General features: G+C 35.3%; 2 protein-coding genes across 2 annotated transcripts; both read right to left on the bottom strand.

Moving 5' to 3' along the window:
• Nucleotides 1-131: 131 nt before the first annotated feature.
• On the bottom strand, nucleotides 132-1773 carry LOC113358697 (benzyl alcohol O-benzoyltransferase-like). The gene is made up of 2 exons (XM_026602337.1): nucleotides 1254-1773; nucleotides 132-1164 (listed from the first exon to the last, which is right to left on the bottom strand). Exons 1-2 carry the CDS (start codon nucleotides 1728-1730, stop codon nucleotides 202-204), a joined length of 1440 nt encoding a protein of 479 aa, XP_026458122.1. The 5' UTR covers nucleotides 1731-1773; the 3' UTR covers nucleotides 132-201.
• A 1506-nt stretch (nucleotides 1774-3279) lies between these two features.
• On the bottom strand, nucleotides 3280-5043 carry LOC113362131 (cytochrome P450 71B36-like). Its single transcript, XM_026605109.1, has 2 exons — nucleotides 4100-5043; nucleotides 3280-4000 (listed from the first exon to the last, which is right to left on the bottom strand). The coding sequence occupies exons 1-2, from the start codon at nucleotides 5024-5026 to the stop codon at nucleotides 3386-3388; spliced, it is 1542 nt and encodes a 513-aa protein (XP_026460894.1). The 5' UTR covers nucleotides 5027-5043; the 3' UTR covers nucleotides 3280-3385.
• Between the last annotated feature and the right edge of the window lie 14837 nt (nucleotides 5044-19880).

Genomic DNA, 19880 nt, shown 5'->3' on the forward strand with positions numbered 1-19880 from the left:
TTACACTCTCTCTCCGTTATGTCTGTTTCGTTTGTGTTTCTGTTTTTCTCTCTAAATTCCTCCAAAATGTGCGCCAAGAACTAACGACATCCGACAAGGGTGTTTTCGTCAACTTTCTCAAATTATTCTGGAATATTCTGCTTGCCGGATACTCGTTACATAAATGCAAGTCCGGTTTTGTGCACACATATAATTAATTTTCTACAGTGCAGACTTTCTATAAATTAAGCTCGTGAGCTGGGAAGTCTTGGGATGAAGGCCTTGAACACTTGGTTTTATCATGGTCATGCTCTGGATCTCAACAACAAACTTGTTCATGGCCAGCCTTGGCAAACCAACCGGAACTAGAATACCTTCGTCTCCTTTGTTGTTCCTATAAGACATGTAAAAGCTTGACATCCAAAGAGTTGCGCATTGATTATCTATGGCGCATCCACCGTATAATTCCTTTCCCCATCCTAAATCAATCATTTCATCTGGAGTTTTTCTCACATCTGAGACGAAATAGGTCCCCTCTGTAGAAATGATAGGTCTCCCTTTTGTCGCCATAAGATCTGCTGTTGATCTAATGTACTCTCCATTCACTTCGTTCTTAGCCTTCTTCACTAAGTCCACAGCAAAACCGAATGGATTACGACTCAACTTCTCAGTTGTTGACACTGCTGCAGGATACACCATCGTGTTCCCGTAATACCCTGCCGGCAGTGGTGGTTTAATTTTCCAACGTGTGTCAACAGCCATCACTACACGTACTCGAGCCTTGGGATCCGAACCGAGTGCAACTGTGCGGCATCTCCACAAACATGCTGTAAGCAATTCAAAGGCACTGCACGCCTGGAGATGAACTGGTAACTGCGCTCTTAGAGCTCCTTCTTCTTTGCCGGTAAAAAAGAAGTAACGGTAATCTATCTCCTGTGGAATTAAGAGAGGGAGCGTGTTGTTGTCTGACATAGTCGCATCGTATTCTCGATGATCAAAGGTGACTTGTGGCGGGTCTCGAGCATTGAGTATGTGTCTTTGCCAAGCCGGAGGGATAGACGGAGATACTTCGCCTCGAACAATTTCGCCCAGAGCTATCATGAACCGGCCTAGACCTGGACCGCCAAAAATGGTGTGGTTAAACTGAACACCAAAGATGAAACCTCCGCAGATAAGACGAGTCACCTGTCACAGTTTACAGTTAGAAATTCAGAATGAATGTAGAGACAACCAAAAATTTGGCCATCTCACCTGAATTTATATAACCATCTCACCTGAATGAACAACAAAGGAGAGTTCAGGAAATCTTGATAACCAGGTGGGACATATAGGAGTTCTTCCAAACAAGGAAATGGTGGTTTTAAGGCATCACCACCACCCAATCGGTTTAGACAAACATCAGCATCAGCCTCGATAAACATTATACCTTCACCAGTGCATTCCACAATTAACTTATCCCCGGGGGCTTCCCTAAGCCTACCGGCAAGTGGGTAGTAGAAAACGAGTACCTTGGCTAATGCTTTCCTAATAACATCCACTGGGTCTTTTCCTTTACAAGTACTAGCCGTAGAAGCATCATCAGTCTTGCTTGGATAGAAGAAAATAGCAGGAAAGTGGAAACGATGACCTTTTCGATCATCGATGTCTGATAGGTACTTAAATTCATGAGGTGTGGGTTTAGACGGAGCTATAAATTCGGGTTCTCTCCTGTGTACCATGAACACAGGAGATGAAGTGGGCAAAACCTCCATGTTCTTCCTGCGCTGTTTCTAGTAAACTGAGAGTTTGGAGAAGAAAGATAAAACAGGTACAGAGACATACAGCTGCTTCAATGATCTCTTTATCTATATAAACCTTTTTGTGTTTGGCTTCCCCTTTGGAGCCCATCACCCTTTTCTCAAGTTGTTACCCTTGGGGAGTAGGTGTAGTGGGAAGGAGCAGTAAGTTTAAGGTAAACCACGAGGTTGTAAAGACTGAAGATCCCTCCAAAACCTGAAAATATTTAAATACAAAACTGCTCTTTGTCAAGGTCAGCTGATCAGGTAGCAAAGTAACTTTATATCGAGGAGTTTCTGTCTTATCACTTGACATTACTCGCGCTGTATCAACTTGCCAACTATGAACATACTTTCTTGAAATTTTCCCTTCCTATTATTTTACAGACATAGAAAAAGAATACACACCCGGTCAAAAATTTAACTTGTCATGTACTGATCCGAATTTTAACTGTTATATAAGGTTACTCTTACTCATAATGGGGTTTGAACATTCTACAAAATGATTAAATTCTAATCAATTTTTATTTTGAGAGCACAAAAATATAACACTAACAAGAAAAAAAGAACACAAATTTGGTTAAAAAGACCAAAATAAATAATTTATGGGTGAAAAAGACATCTAGGTTTTGATACTGTTTAAATGGACAAAAATGTTAAAATAGTCAGGATGTAAACAGTTTCATCCTATCCGTTTTCAAATATTTTTTCTTATTTTTAATTTATATCAGGATGCATCCAGTTTCATCCTCGCTATTTTTTAAGTTTAAGCGGGGATGAATCCAGTATCATCCTTGCTATTTTCTTTTTGTCCATTTCACCCATAATAATTTTTACTCGTCCATTAGAACCATGTTTTAAAAATATTTGGACAAATGACCCATTTTCCAAAAAAAAAAAACTACGTGTACAACCATAAACGTTATTACTGATTTGTCACACCTTTATTAGAGCAAGTTTTATGGTGGAATCCATCCATCTTCCATCTTCCACGCCACCTCAGCAATTGGAACTGTGGATGGAAGCGCAAGTGTAATGGTGAAATAGTAGAAACGCTATTCTTAATGGAGCTAAAAAAACGCAATTAAGAATGAAGCTAAAAAAACGCAATTAAGAATGGAGTTTTTTTCAGCCGTTAGATTTCAACAACTCATTTTAAATCTACGGATAAAAAAAAACGCAATTAGAATGGAGTTAAAAAAACACAATTAAGAATGAAGCTTTTTTTTCAGCCGTTAGATTTCAACAACTAATTTTAAATCTACGAATAAAAAAAAACGCAATTCTTAATTGCGTTTTTTTTAGCTCCATTCTTAATTGCGTTTAACGCTATTCTTATTAGCGTTCAGATGGATTCCACGAAACCATGGAATCTTGATTGGATTTTCTGTGAAAGACCCAATTTGGAAACCACTAGACTTGACATTCCACGATTTTTCCACACTTGAAATAGTTTGGATTCCACCATAAGACTTGCTCTTAAATCGAAAGTAAAACAGATTCCCACACTTTTATTACATCGAAGTTTTAAAGTTTAAATGGACATGAAAAGAACTTCCTACACATGATTTCCCAATATGATTCAGACCATTTGGTTCTTGAATGAGATAAATCACAGTCAAAAACAGAAATCATGGAGAACAATTATACTTGATGGGTACAAGTAAAAGAGGTATTTTCTTCCGAGCGTTAATACCCATTGATTCTTCCATATCTATGTCTTCTTTGTTCATCCCACTTGGCAATACCCAGTCAAAACTGTATAGTAAATTTGCGAGTACGAGCTCCACCATTGCGATTCCTAAGTTAATCGCAGGACATACCCGTCGACCTGCTCCGAACGGTAAGAACTCGAAATCTGACCCTCTAAAATCAATAGAGTTATCGATGAACCTCTCAGGGAGGAATTCATCTGGTTTCTCCCAGTACTCAGGATCTCTCCCCATCGCCCATGTGTTTATAAGGATCATCGTTTTAGATTTTAGTTTGCACATGTTAACCTTACCGTTCTCAGTACTTGGTTCCCGGATCAGTATCGGAGAAGATGGGTGAAGTCGTAGAGTCTCTTTCACTACCATTTTCAGGTAAATAAAATGTTCAAGATCAGCTTCGTCCACCTTTCCCTTCGTTCCTAGGAACTTCCGGATTTCTTCTTGCACTTTTTTCATGGAGTCAGGGTTCTTAATCAGTTCTGTCATTGCCCAAGTAATCGGAATAGAAGTATTCTCACTTCCACTCAAAAGATTCTGAAAGTTCAAGAAAATAAAAAGATCAAACTAAGAAAAATACATATATATACCGATGTGATACAAAATATATATCCCTAAACGAGTGTACGTACTTACCGTAATAGTTCCCTTGATATGAGCTTTGGTGAAACCAAATGATCCAAACTGCTCCTTTTCTAGTTTCATTAAAGCATCTATAAGATCTTCCTCATGCTCCAATTTCGACCTCGCATCAAGCCTGAGATGATCGTTGATGACTTGTTCGTAAAAGGCATCCAAATCGTGGAAGCTCTTCTCAAGTTTTGCGTGCGATCCAGTGAGCCTGTCGATAATCCAACCTACCATCGGGAAAACGTCGGTCGCAGAAAGCCTACCAACCATTTCAATAGCTCCGAAAAGAGTTTCAAATTTACCATTTGCTAATTCTCTAATCTCGTAACCATTTCCGAAAACAATCCGAAAGACGATCTGAGCAGAAAGTGACCTTACTTTCTCAGATAGATTTATAGGAGTATTAGAATAAGATGACTTAGAGACACCATCAACCATATATGCAACTTCCTCTGCTCTCACAAACCCGAAATATTTCACTTTCTTGACACTAAGAAATTCAAGAACACATTCTTTTCGTATCTCTCTCCAGTACTCTCCATAAGGTGCAAATATGACGTCTAGATAATTGTACGAAAGACGTTGAATGCTAACCAACAAAGAAGATTTAATTCGAAAATCAACGTCATTGGTTTTCAAGACTTGTTTCGCAGATTCGACCGAAGAGATTACGAGTACAGGTACACGACCGTAATACAGAAGCATGTTAGGACCATATCTTTGAGAGAGTTCCCATAAAGCACGGTGAAGTGGAGGCTTGCGGATTTGGTATAAGTGACCCAAAATGGGATGCTTTGGAGGGGTAGGAAGAAACTTGTAACTGTTCAAATCCTTTGGTTTACTCAGTAGTATCGGAAGAGTCAGACTAACAATGATGAGTAGAAGAAAGGGTATGATCAACAATGAGGTTATTGGAAGAAGAATAGACTCCATTAGGAAAAGTTAATCTTGTTTAGTCATTTTGGATTTTTTTTTCTTGTTTTGTGTGTTCATCATTAATTTTGCATGTTATATAAACTTTATTACAATGAGCGAGGGTCTTAGATATCAGCCGTAGAAGTCTTGCACATTATTTTATATACAACGCCCTATGTCTGGGGTGTCCGTACATATTGGTTTCTCCTTATTTTCTTCGTGAATATTTTCTACCAATCACTTGATTTCAGGCAAAATGAGAAATGAGGTGATCTTGTTTCTAATTTAGTGGAGAACTGTTGAGGATCCTGTTGGAAAATGGGTTCAAATAGAGGATGAATTAAACACTGAGAAATTGTTGTACTTCTAATTTTTAAGGTTCGAATAGATTTTTTTTAGACAATTATTTCTATCTGATGTAGTTTTGTAGTGGTAAGTAAAGTGTTCGTTGCTCGGATTTGAAAAGATTTTTAAAACAAAAATATATATAAAATTTGTCACAGGATCAAGAAATACTAGGACTCAGGATTCCACCAATTCTTACACTCATGCAAAACAAATATTAATTCTAGACAATTATAGCTTATATTGATAACAAATATCGACTCTTTTCTTTGCGAAAATAGATTTTATAAAGTATTAGATGTAAATCATAAGCATGATGCATCAAGAGTTCCTAGACTAAGCATACATCATCAGATAAATCACAAATAATCAAGAAAAATCATAAATCAACTCATAATAGTGCAAATAGTCATAAAAGAATTAAATAGAATTACTCATGCATAAAGAATGGTTTCCTCCATCTCCCAGTATTGGGGTTTAGCTACTCATAATAATCATGTTCTCAAAATACATACTTGATGCTCAAAATATGATTAAAAGAGTGAAAAATATAAAACAATGAAACTACGACCCTCTATAAGCGTCCAGAGAAGAACGATACGTACTTCTGATGAAGAACAATACTTCAGCGCTGCGGTTGAATAACGACGCAAGTCTGCTGATGCTAGCACTGTTTGAAGAACGACGGCCCTGGAGGGTCCGTTCTTCGTCTTCTACTTCCTCCTCGAGCAGCAGCAGCAACAGCAGGAAACTTTTCCTGCAACTCCTGTTCTTCGCTCCTCCGGTCTCTCTCTGGTCCCTGCTCGACCCCAAATACTTGATAATCTTCTCTCACTTCGCACCAGCCTTTATATACCCAATCAGCTCCAAAAATCCCGAGAAAATCTCCTCTTCTTCCTTTCTTCCAAGTCACGACTTTTCTTTTCTACACGGCTGCTGATCCTTGTTCAAACTCTTCGTACGCGTCTTCTGTTGTTACCAAACTTTCCCAAGATATAAGGGAATCGAATAAGAGAAGATATCCTCCCTAATCCTCCACGCAATTGCCAAAACTGGACCCAACAGAATCCCGTGAAAACAGCATTCCCTGTTGAACTTTGTTCTCTTTTCACAACTTATCCAGCCCAATTTGCTTCGTGAAATCACTTACACTATCCATGTTTAGCTTAATCACTTTCATCCCAACTGTTTCCAGCGATTGAATCTCTTCAAATCTGCTCCAAAATTCGAACCCTAAAAATTGTTCTTCGCTGCCCATAGTTTCCCGCCAAAACGAATGTTTGAAAACGTGAAGAAATGTGACCTTCCCCTATCCAGTCCCGGTCTCCCTTTAGCAGATGCCTGGAAATGGGTCACCCCTTAGTAATTAGGTTACCCGTTATCCAAAGTGAGAGTCCGTATAGTAATTTTCTCCCACGAGCGCAAAAACCACTTTTTAGCCAATTTCGCCGCAAAAGCTTATTTCTCCAAAAATACCTACAGGGACATAAAAAGCCATAATAAATATAAAATCGAGCACTAATAATATATACAATTGAGATTATATAAGACATAAAAATGTGCCTATCACTATCATCCCAATATTAATTGGCGATAACAACAGGTATGCGAAATAATGCCTTCAGGATACAATGAAAGCTCTACAACATAAAATTGGATTCAAGGTTTGTACCCCTTGACCCAATAAAGAGCACACGAGAGAGGTTTCTGATGATGCTTTAGAAATAGAGAAAACAGGTTGAATTGATGTGAAGAGTGGGAGAACATCTTCGCTACTTATAGTGATATTCATGCATGTTGGTAATGTCGTTTCATCACCAATAGACGCTTCCAAAAGCCATTAGTGGTGGCTTATAGGAAAAGACGCGTCTGTTCAAGTTTGAATAGAAACTTCTAGGTTTTCCAAAGTAAAACCAGAAAAAAATTCCACGAGACGTTGTCTCGGACTCTGCTAGGGGGCGTTGTCCCCTAGACCCCCACGAAAACTCTGCGTAGCGGAAAACCTTGAAAATATCCAACAGGTCCTAGGTAAGTTTGGTGCATATGCACCACTAAGCTAAATGAAACCCATTTAGTCCGCGCCTCAACCAATAAATTTCAAACATATTTTCATTCATTATTTATCTAGCAGCATCTAAAAAAGTCAGAGACGTTTCTAAATATCTATCTCATCACTATTATTTATATAAAAATTGTAAATTGTATTTACAGTTTATAGCTATTTCTCTTCACAAAATATTTATGATTTGGTATTATCATTTGTACAATATTTTGTTTTTAATTACCTATTATAGTGGCATTTTTTTTGAAACTAAGAGAAAAAATATGTTGAAAGCTTATAGAGTTACATGACTCGCTTCCTCCTCAAGTTGTACAGTAATTATACTAGAGTGATTCAATAACCAAACATTGTTTATCCTATCAACTCTTGCTAACTTAGACAACATATCCGCTGACTTATTCTTTTTCTTTGGCACATAAACACATTGCCAGGAGATAAAAAACTTAAGAAATTTTTTGACATCTCTAAGTAAATTATGAATTCACCAGTCACAATCAGACTGATCATTATTAACTGCTTCTACCACCAGCTGAGTGTCTAGTTCAAAACGTACTTTCTGCAAATTCATCTCTTTTGCCCATAAGATCGCCTCCCACAGACCCCTACACTCTGCATGCTCTGGACTTGAACCGCAGCTAGATAGATGCATTTTGATCCTTGGTGAGTACCTGCAAAGTCACGAATAATTAGACCAATTCCACCCTTATTATCAAAAAAAGAACCATCATAATTAACAGTAAGAATCCTCTTGGAGGAGGTGACCAATGCACATTAGTTCTGATTTGTCTAGATGGGTTAACTGAGTGTCTATTAGACATTTCAGTAAACTCTGAGATGTATTTTCTGCATCTTTGGATAATAATTTCTGGTGTAAATGAAATCCCTTTAAAAACTTTGTCGCAGCTCTGCATCCAAATGCACCATGCTACAATTTGTATTCTACATATTACTCCCTTCATCTATATGACCAACTTGCAAGTTTGTAAAGTGAGAGCAGAGACAATCCTTGAGGACAGTATTAGGTTGAATGTGAAGACCCATTACTGCAAACCGTACCAATTTCACCAGAGAGCAGTCCAATATACAATGAAAAGAAGTTTCATATTCTTGAATGCAGACAGGAAAAATGAAATATCCATCTTGAATATCATGAAACAGTTTATCTTTGGTAGGAAGAATATCTTTCACACACTTCCATAGAAACTGATTAATTCAGGGAAGAAGGGGTAACTTCCATAATTTTCTGTAAACTCTTTTCATACCTGCATCCACTGTCTGAGTTGCATTTTTTTCTTCAAACATCTTTCTATAGGCTGACTTAACTGAGAATACACCATTCTTTTCCAAAGTCCAAACCATTTTGTCTTTATAGTTTGGGAAAGTAGAGATGCTGAGAATTAATCTGGCAGTTTGATCTTGAAATAGAAAGAAAAGCAAATTAGAGTTCCAAGAACAACAATCTGAAGTAAACAGTTGATGGACAAACTTATATTGAGTATGATTGGTAGTACCCACTTTTGGGAACTGGAGGATCTTGTAATCCCTGCACCCACTTATGTTTCCAGATTAGAATCTTGTGCCCATTGACTAGAGACCAAAAACTATACTTGTGAGTAAATTCCACTTCAGAACTGATACTAGTCCAAGACCATGTAGAGTTAGTTTTCTTTTTCATATCAAGAATCTGTCCTTCAGGAAAATACTTTGCTTACTGAAATTTTGCACAGATTGAGGTTTGATCGGTGCATATTCTCTATGAAGATTTGGCTAAAATATCTCTATTAAAAAGATAAAGATCCCTAAATCCTAATCCTCCTTCCTCTTTGGGAGAGTTCACACTTTTCCATGTAATGAGTTGTCTACCTTTGTTTGTTTTCTTTTTCCTACAGAATTTTTGTTGAGTGGAATTCATTTGTCTGATAGTTGAGTCAGGGAGCTTGAAACTTAACATATGATGAACAAGAATTGCATTTGTAACATTTCTAACCGTTACTGACCTTGCTGCTTCAGACATGTTGGTATCTCTCCATCTTGTAAGTCTAGATTCCATCTTAGAGTTAAGAATATAAAAAGGAATTTTCTTATTCCTACCAATAAGGAAGGGCAAACCTAAGTATTTCTCTTCATTAAGAGCTAACTGTTTTACCTGAAGAATATTACTTATTTTCTAGCAATATGAATGACTCATGTTCTTACTAAAATAAAATGCAGACTTGTTAAAATTTATAAGCTTTCCAGAACAAGAACTGAAGTCCTCAATAACTTGAAGTAGTTTCTTGTTTGATCCAAGTTTGATTTACAAAACATTAGACAATCGTCTGCAAACAAGAGATGGTTAATCTTTGGAGCAGACCTTGAGATTTTCATGCCTGTCAGTTGTTTTGTAGTTTTATAATAATTTAAATTCCTTTAAAAAGCCTTCATTGCTAGAATGAAAAGATAAGGGGATAGAGGATCCCCTTGTCTTATACCTCTGGTAGGCTTAAAAGAAGTTGATGGAGAACCATTAATCATGATTTCTATATGAGTATTTGATATGCACTGAAGAATAAATTGACATAATTTTTCAGAAAAACCAAATTTCCTAAGAACTTCTATCAAAAACACCCATTCCAGTCTGTCGAAAGCTTTTGACATATCCTTTTTTAAAGCTAGATGACCAGTTCTAACTTTCTTCTTCTTCATAGCTTGTATTAACTCTTAAACCAAACAAATATTTTCAGAATGCCAGGCACATAGGTTGACTGCATGGGAGATATAATGTTAACCGTATGCTTCTTGAGCCTTAAAGTAATGATTTTAGATATCAACTTGTACACTGTGTTACATAAAGCAATAGGTCTGAAATCTTCTGGCCTTTGATCTGAGTTTATTTTAGGAATTAATGTAACTATGGTGCAGTTCAGCTTCTTAAAAAGAAAACCAGAATGAAAAAAATCTTGTACCACCTTGAAAACATCTTCTTTAACAACAACCCATTGAGATTGATAAAAACCAGGAGGAAAGCCATATGGACCTAGAGAAGGCCAAGGTGTCATAGACATGAGTGCATTATGTATTTCCTTTTCATTTGGAATGGCCACTAACTCATCATTGTCTTGCTGATTGATACATGAAGGAATTTGTTGGAGAAAATGAAAACTATCTGCTGGACATCCTGAGGAACTTATACTCTTGAAATTATTGACTAATAATTGTTCAATAAAAGATTTATCTTGGCACCAAGTACCATCTGGTACTTGGAGAGAATCTATTCTATTTCCGGTTCTTCTTTGGTTGGCTGTTATATGAAAATACCTTGAATTATTATCTATGTCATTGTAAAATTTATCTCTTGACTTTTGTTTGTTGGAGATAGCTTGTATCTCATTAAGAGAGTCAATCTGCTTCTCTAGTTCTATGACTTTAGTAGTATTGTTTCCTTGAATATCAGTGGATTGCAGATTAGATAACTCTAGCTTGAGATCTGATATTTTTGAAGTAATGCGACCAAAAGTAGATTTACTCCATTTAGATAAGAGGTGTCTTGTATTAGCTTGCTTATCAGCTAAGATATAAGCAGCCCAACCTGCAGTGTTAGTGTTCCAAGCATTTATAATTTCATTTGCACATGAAGAATTTTGAAGCCAGTGTTCAAAGAATTTCTAGTTTCTCCTTGAAGAACTAATATGAGAATAAATAGAAAGCATGATGGGAACATGGTCAGAGCCTAGTTGATATAGATGTTGAAGAGAGGCATTAAGATATTTAATGATGAAATCACTATTAACTAAATCTCTGTCTAGTCTAGACTTAACTCTACCAGTTCCATGGGAATTACTTGTCCAGGTAAATGAATTACCACTAAATTTCATATCCTGCAAGTCAGACTGTTTAATGGTGTTAGAGCATTGCTCGGTCGAACTCGCATGCGTTGCTATCTCAAGTGTGTTTGTCAATGTTAGTGATCAAAACTATAATTCTTGATTTCTATCCTATTTGTAGATGTCTCGGACTAGGACATAGATAGTGTAGTTGAGCTTAAATCTCTCGACTTTCATCTCTTGAAGACGAAGAACTACTAAGGGGAGCTTGTGGAACTTCTTCGACAAAAGGTATGTGGAGACTTGGACTTATCTATCACTTGGAAAGTCTATTTTTACTATCTCCTATATTGAGACATAAGTCGTGCTACGATATAGTTTTCTCTATACACATTTGAGATTTCGAGCTGAGTATATCTCGCTTACATATTTCTCGAAATATGTGTTGGTAAGCTTTCGCTTCGACCAAGTTCATCTTATATCATGAGAAAATTTCCGAGTAACATCTTACATGGTTTGTGTGATACAATCATTTGGTGTAAGACTTGGAAGGTTTCAATAATGATTATTTCAATATCTTGAAAATTGCTTTGATGCTAATAGTGTGTGAAAACGGCTATTGACATTATAGAAGAATGTTTCAATGATTGAAATAAAGAGTTGATGATGTAAGCATCTTTCAATATAAGCATATATAGTGTGTTCGCACATTAGTGTATAAGTCCATAAACTGGAAGCCAAGAGTATGCATATGTGTGTATACGAAATTGGTGAAGGAGACAGGTTAAGTATGCGTACCCGTACTCATACTGGCGGAAGTTATCGAACCGATCCTTTCTGAGTTTGGTTTTAGCAAAACTCTTAACTAGTCACTTTAAGAATGCGTACCCGTACGCATACTGGCGGAAGTTTTTAAACCGAAAATTTCTGCCGAGTTTGGAAACTTTACAAACTCAAAAACCGGTTGCTTAAGTACGCGTACCCGTACTCATACTTAAGCTGGTTACTTTATCAAATCGGTCAAGTCCATGAACTTAAACATTTAAATCATAAGGAATGAAATCTTTGCAAACCGTGGCTATAATATTCATGATTGATTCAAGTGAATCAAACAGATTAGATTTCATTTGTGTTTTCTAGAAAATTGAAAAACTCTTTAACTAGTTTGATTTGAGTCATTTGAACTAGTTACGGTTAAGATGAATAAGGTTGATATGAGAGTAATCATATGGATAACCTCGATTAACTATTTGTGAAACAACATGGTGTACACATTTAGGTATGGTTACATAAACCTAAATAAGGGTACATTTCATTTGTGTGTAACAAGCTAAGTTCGATCTAACGGTTGAAAGATATTAGCTTGGTTGAATCAGGTTTTTCATCTAACGGTGAATATTAAATGCTTTGTTACCAAGGTAACTTGGATTGCAAACCCTGATTTGAAAACTATATAAAGGAGAACTCTAGCAACTGGGAAACCTAATCCCCACACCTCATGTGTGTTACTAGTTGCATAACTAGAGTCTATTCTCCTTAAACCTTAGGTTTCTTCTCGAGACCCTATAGGTTAACGACTTGAAGACTTCATTGGGATTGTGAATCCAGACCCAACTATTATCTTTGTAGTGACGTGATCTGATCTTGGTGTTTCTATCGTGTTGAGTACAATTAAAATAATTGGCTCGAGATTTTATATCTCTGATAGGCAAGATAGAAAAGTAATCACAAACAAACTTCGTCTCATCGTTTGTGATTCCACAATAACTTGTTTAACTATTCAATTAAGTTTATTATGAGGTGATTGATAATACTAGGCTGTTCTTCGGGAATATAAGTCTGGTTTATCAATTGGACGGAACAAAAACTCTTGGGTATTTTTGTGGGAGACAGATTTATTCATTCTTATAGACTTTTCTGTGTGAGACAGATTTTTCTATCAAGTCTTCGACTTTGGGTCGTAGCAACTCTTAGTTGTGGGTGAGATCAGCTAAGGGGATCAAGTGCGTAGTATCCTGCTGGGATCAGAGACGTAAGGAGCGCAACTGTACCTTGAATCAGTGTGAGATTGATTTGGGTTCTACTACAGTCCAGTACGAAGTTAATTGGTAGTAGGCTAGTGTGTGTAGTGGATTAATACAGTGTGGTTTTCAATCTGTACTAGGTCCCGGGATTTTTCTACATTTGCGATTTCCTCGTTAACAAAATTCTAGTGTCTGTGTTATTTCTTTTCCGCATATTTTGTTATATAATTGAAATATCACAGGTTGTGCGTTAAGATCAATCAAGTAGAATATCCAACCTTTGGTTGTTGATTTACATTGATTGACACTTGAACATTAGTCTTTGGTACCATTCAAGTAACTCCTCTTATATTCAATCAGGCTCGTAGATTTCTATTTGCTGATTGAGGATTGAATTAAGAGCTAGAGTTATTATACTCTTTGATATATTTTAATCTAGATTGAGTCTGACTATCTAGTTGATTCTCTAGAAAGTGTATTGGAGTAAGTCCTCTCGGATTTCCAAACGAATTATTGGGTGTGGTTGTTAGACCCCCGCATTTTCAAATGGACTTAATGACTTCTTGGGGAGTGGAATTTGTATTAGTATTTATTTCATTTGGATTCAAAACTATGTTCAAGTTCCCTATAAGGACCCGGGGCATAGACACAGAAGTACTTAAGCCTCTTATATACTCTCATTGTTCTGGTTGTTCATCTATATAGGGAGTTCCATAAACACAAGATAAGAACCAATATCCTAAGGATGGGTCATTGTTAATGACAGCATGAATCATGTTTTTGGAGGAATTCATGATTTCAATCTTGAAACCATCTTTCCATAACAGAATAATACCACCTGCCCTACCTATAGAAGGAACAAAAAAGTGATTAGGAAACCTTAGAGAGTTTGTAAGTTGGGCAATACGATCATCACTAATTTTGGTCTCACAAAGGAAAATGAGATCTGGGGAATGAAAATTTTTTAAGTATAAAAGATGATCACGTGTAGATTTGCCAAGATAACCTTGACAATTCCAACTAATAATCTTCATATTGGTGGCACGTAAAAACTGAAAGAACATGCTACACAAGTTTTTAGTATCAGGGTTACTTAATGACCTATTATAGTGGCATGTTTGACATTCTCGTAAGCGATCACAAAATCACCTTTTTAATTTGAATTTATTGAAAATATAAAATTTAATTATGAAAAATATAGTGGTCTTTAAGTGTAAAGTGATGGATCCTTTTAAATGAAATAGAATATATATCTTTTATTTCGATAGGTTAAATTAATGAATTGGCGTAAATTTTTTTTGTTAAGGAAAAATTATTAATTTAAGTTTTAGGATGACAAAATAATAATAATAATATCAAGATATGTACTAGATATTTTAAGTTCTTGGTTTTTTATCTACTCAAACATTGAAAAATAGTTCTACGATGATACATACATTTTTTTGGAATCTCGCATTAAAAAAATATGAATCAAAGAAATTAAAATTCCATCAACGTGATATCAATGTGGGTTTTTTGTTTCTTTCTTTTTTCTTTGCTAGAAGCATGAAGATCTTGACTTGGAATGTCCAAGGTTTTGATAACAAATTTACTAGATATCATCTAGGACAACTTATTAGGTTGGATGATCTAGATTTCGCGTTTCTGATTTAGACTAAAACTAAAGAGTAAAAATAGAGAGATACAACAATCAACTTATTACCTGCCAAAATTTTTTTATGCATCTATCAAATGATCTTTACATGTTATGAAATGATAGTCTACAAGTGGATATAGTTGTTATGAATAACATGTCATTGGTATGCTTGTTAATTACTAGAATTAGTGTTACTCTTATAAACTGTATGTGAGGAGATCTTACGAGGATAAAGCTTTCGAACAGAATTACTTGGAAAATTTAGCTGGTACTTATAACTGTTCTTGAATGGCTATTAGGGATATGAACTTTGTTACTAGGAAAATAGAGAAACAAGATGGGAATCTAATTCCTCATACTCTGTTAAACTATGTGAATGATCATCTTGATAGACTAGATATTAATGATGTTAATTCCGTCGGAAGCTCTTTTACTTGAACCAATTAAGGAATGAGGATAAATTGATTTTGGAGGGACTAGATAGAGCATTTGCAAATTCAAAATGGTTAAATTTATTCCTAATGTTGTTGTGTACCATTTAGCTATTATTGGTAGTGATCATCCGTATATCCTTATGGTTTGTGTAAAGAGGATAATTCTATTAGAAAACTACTTAGGTTTAATAAATATTGGCTTATGAATAGTAATTGTACAAAGAGGTATTGCTAGCAATTGGGTTTCCAGGGATGTTGGGTCTTATGCTTATAGATTTACTAAATGTCTAGCTAATGTCAAGGCAACTCTTAGGCTTTGGAATCATCATTCTTTTGTTAAAATTGAGGATCAAATAAATAATACCAGATGTAAACGTGATGTGTTGATTAGAGATACTAGCTAGTAATATAAGTGAGAATTTTAGAGAAGTGATAGCTATAGAGGAAAAACTTAAATAATGGTACAATGTTCAGCAGGATTTCATATGCAGAGAGCAGAATGTTCTTAGATTTGGTGATAAAAACAAAAAATATTTTCATGAGAAAATAAAGTTTAGAAAGAGAAGAACTCAGATAAACCGACTTCAAATAATCTAGGGGTTTGATGACTGATAAGAGCATGATTTCTAAAAACCTGAAATATCATTTTAGTAAGATTTTATTTATAAAACCACCAAAATGCTAGTGTCTATCTTAGCACTATAAAAACTTGTATTTCTTATGTTGAAAATGATTTTATGATATATTCCCCATCTTCTGATGAAGTTAAAAGTACTTGTTTGGCAAATGCAATCATGGACTTCATAAGAGCCAGATGGTTATGCACCTGGATTTTATCAGTTTGAAGAGGATATCGTGTCATGTGTTCGTGGTTAAGGATTTTATTATTTTTACTCTGGTCATTCATTGAAACAAATGAATTAGAGTTTTGTGTCTTTGAAACCCAAGTCTAGTAGTCCCAAGACTGCTTACTTTAGACCTATTGGTCTTAAAAATAGGTGTTATAAGATTATACCCAAATTACTGGCTGGTAGGCTTAAAACTGACATGGAGATGTTTATAAATCCTTATCAAGCAGCATTTATTTTATCTAGGCAGATCATTGATATATAATATTGTAATATCACATGAAATTGTTGATAGCATGATAAAGAATATATGTAAACCCGATTAATGGTTGTTAAGCGTTAAGCTTGATATGTTGAAAGTATACAATAAAACTGTGTGGAAATTTTTGAATTTTATTTTGTAACAATTAGCTTTTCATGACCATTAGTTCCAAATAATTGAACAATGTATCCCAACAATTTTTACTTCTATCCTTCTCAATCATTCTCCAGGTGATGTCTTTTATCCTACAATAGGTCTTAGGCAGGGAGACCCCTTGTCCCCTTATATTTACAATATTTGTATTGATGCTCTTGGTAGAATGTTAATAAAAGCCATGGTCTAATTCAAGTAACCAAAGTGACCAGAGACAGTACATCAGTTAGCCACTTATGTTTTGCCGATGACTTGTTTTTACTAGAGCATCTGCCACTAGTACTAGGAATTTAGAGAATATCTTAAGGAAGTTTAGCTTATATTCTGGGCAATCTATAAATTTTGATAAGTCTGTTTTGACTTTCAGTCCTAGAATTTATATTACTAGTAAATCTCAAATAGCTAGCGTGTTAAATATTAGAAGAACGGATCTGAATTATAAGTATCTTGGAGTACCTCTGTTACTCCAAATAAATAAGATGAAGTTTTTTAACCATCTTCTTTACATTTTCCGATGGTAGATTAACAACTTGAAACAACAAATAGTTGAACCGACCGAGTTTAACTGTAATTACTCAATCTGTGTCACGCTCATTAGCATCTCGTCATCTGTTTGTTTTTCCAATGCTAAAGCTATTGAATGACAAGTGATGCGATTTCGAAGAAGTTCCTATGGAACAAGTAGCATTTTGTTAGAGGATTTTATATTAAAATGTGGGACACTGTAACTCTACTTACAACTCTTGGAGGCTTGAACATCAAGAAAACTAAGCATATCAACAATGTTCAGTTGACTAAATTAGGATGTAGGATGTTGAATGAATCAGATGCCTTGTGGGTAACTATTTTAATACATAAAATTTTTCTTAACCATAATCCTTTATGTTATTTTGATGATAAAGGTTGTTCATCGGTATGAAAGGGGATTTATAGAGGTTTACCTGTAGTAAAAGACATTTGTTGTTGGGAAATCAGTCCATTTCAATATGAAAATATCAATGAATACCAAATGTTGATGTACCGTGTAACTACTTTTGCATAATGATATTAAAATTATGAACCAGCCCTTTTTGCAGGATGAGACCAAAATATATTATCTTTTTTGCTTGATGATGCAAATGTGGAAAATATTATGTCCATTAGGTTGCACAACAAGGAACATATAGATGGAAACCTGAAAGAAATGATGGCTTTACAGTTAAGTCTACATAGAAAGTGATATCTAGTAATGCACATGAGAAAATTGATGTGAATTTCTCATGGAAAGCTACAAGGAAATCTAAACTACCACCAAAATTTAAGTGTTTCTGTAGAAATGTGTCAAGAACTGCTTGTCAGTAAGAGATAAATAGTTAAATATGTCTTTAATATAAAGAATGTTTGTCCTCTATGTGAACAACATCATAAGGCTTCTCAACATATGTTGATTGATTGCTCGGTAACTAAAGTTATTTGGTTTTCTTTTGACTCAAATTTCATGAATAACTTGTCTCTGATTGATTGGATATCTAGATGGTTTAGATATAATGGAAAATAAGAAGGTAAGGTGCTTTATTATTTTTGACTTGTGCAGCTTAATATTAATAGCTTTGTGAATCAGGTAAACAAGTTTACTAATGAATGGAAATCTGTCTGTCCTACTGGTAGTATGATTGAACAGTCTGGTGGTATAACAACAACACCCAACAATGGTGTTCTCCAGAGACAATTTATGAAGATAATTTTTTTTATCTTGATGCTAGTATTTTAAAAGATAATAAAATAATGGGATGGACTGATAATGATCTCTGACAGGTGTATGCTAATGGTCCAAATCGATCCTAATTCGCTCCAACTAAGGAGTAAGCGGAAGCTGTTGCTGGATTGAAGACAATAAGATGGGATGTAAACTGTCAGGTGGAGAAATTGCATTTAGAAAGTGATTGTCTGAATGTGGTGCATGCTATCAGTGGAGGAAATGAAGAATCGGGATGACCTACTAATAATGTAATCAATGATTGCAAACTACTACTTAGGCTTAGTTCTATGATGTGTTAATTTAGCAGTCCACGTCAGCTAGGAAAACTTCCTAAGTCTTATGATAGTTCTAATCTAGCATACTAGATGCGCTGAACGAAACAGCGAGGATGCGCTGAATGATTCAGCGCCAGCACATTTTCTTTTTTCGCTGAATGAAACAGCATGAGAGAGATTTTAGCTACAGAAGATTTATACAAAAAAAAAAGACAGCTGTCACGTTCTATTATTCCTAATCTACACGGATCGGACCCACGGTTGTGAGAGTTTTTAATACAATAGAGTTTTCAATTTTCTAATATTCTTAAACAAAACAGCTGTCAGCGTGAGAGTTTTCACGGATGGGACCCATCTCACCTCATTTTTTTCCACGTTTTTATATAGTATAGAGTTTGATGTCAGATTAAACCCACACTTCCCGTAAATCCTGCTTATCAACCGTATACATGTAGGGTAAATTTGTATATCATTGGTTTACTGTAGAATATAAAGTGGAAAAGTTGAATTTAAGCACAATATAAAGTTGAATTCTGGGTTGAATGAAATAACAAAAATGTGTTTTTTGTTGCACTGAACCATTCAACGCAACTATCTCGCTACTAGTTCAACTACAAGCAAATGCTAGGAGAGAACTAGTGTTAACAAATAAACAACACTTTTTTTTGAACTACAACATTTTTTGGCTAATCTAGCAGCTCAATCTAGTCCATAGAACTTAGCCTTAGTAACTTTGTTTCTTGAAAATGTGGTTATGTCCAAGAAAAGTAAATGATGCAGCTGACCAATTTCCAAAAGATGGAAGTCTATTAGACTTAATTATGTTTTCTGGATGAGTGATTGTCCTATCAGGTTAAGACTCTTGTAAAAGAGTGGGTGAATGTTATTTGGTTTAAGATTATCAATAAATTTCTTTTCATATTAAAAAGGAGATAGTTTATACCGAATTCACATCTACGTCTTCATTATTAAGCAGCACATTCCCAAGAGTTAGAATACAAAAAAACTAGCTTATGTATGAGATTGGTTTTGAGGAGGCTCCGAACCTGTTAATGTCACCCTACAAGCAGGATCAATAACATGCTTAAATATATAATTTTTGTTGTTTGGGATGTGTCCATCCTATGTGTTGGGATGTTCTGGTACATCCTGAAACATGTATAGACTGATCCCATTTAATTTTGAATTTTTTTATTTTTTTATTATGGGAAAAGGAATCTTATTAACTAGCAAATATAATACATTGTATTTACAATTTCATTATTATCAAAGATATTAGAAGTAATGCTAGT

This window comes from Papaver somniferum, chromosome 3 (assembly GCF_003573695.1).
Source record: "Papaver somniferum cultivar HN1 chromosome 3, ASM357369v1, whole genome shotgun sequence".
NCBI classification, from domain to species: Eukaryota; Viridiplantae; Streptophyta; class Magnoliopsida; order Ranunculales; family Papaveraceae; genus Papaver; species Papaver somniferum.

What these genes read in the sequence shown, in the direction of transcription:
- LOC113358697 (XM_026602337.1), bottom strand. Translation starts at nt 1,730, where the DNA reads ATGGAGGTTTTGCCCACTTCATCTCCTGTGTTCATGGTACACAGGAGA. An exon ending in CTCCTTTGTTGTTCATTCAG is followed by an intron (nt 1,165 to 1,253) that starts GTGAGATGGTTA and finishes AAACTGTGACAG; the next exon opens with GTGACTCGTCTTATCTGCGG.
- LOC113362131 (XM_026605109.1), bottom strand. Translation starts at nt 5,026, where the DNA reads ATGGAGTCTATTCTTCTTCCAATAACCTCATTGTTGATCATACCCTTT. An exon ending in ATATCAAGGGAACTATTACG is followed by an intron (nt 4,001 to 4,099) that starts GTAAGTACGTAC and finishes TTGAACTTTCAG; the next exon opens with AATCTTTTGAGTGGAAGTGA.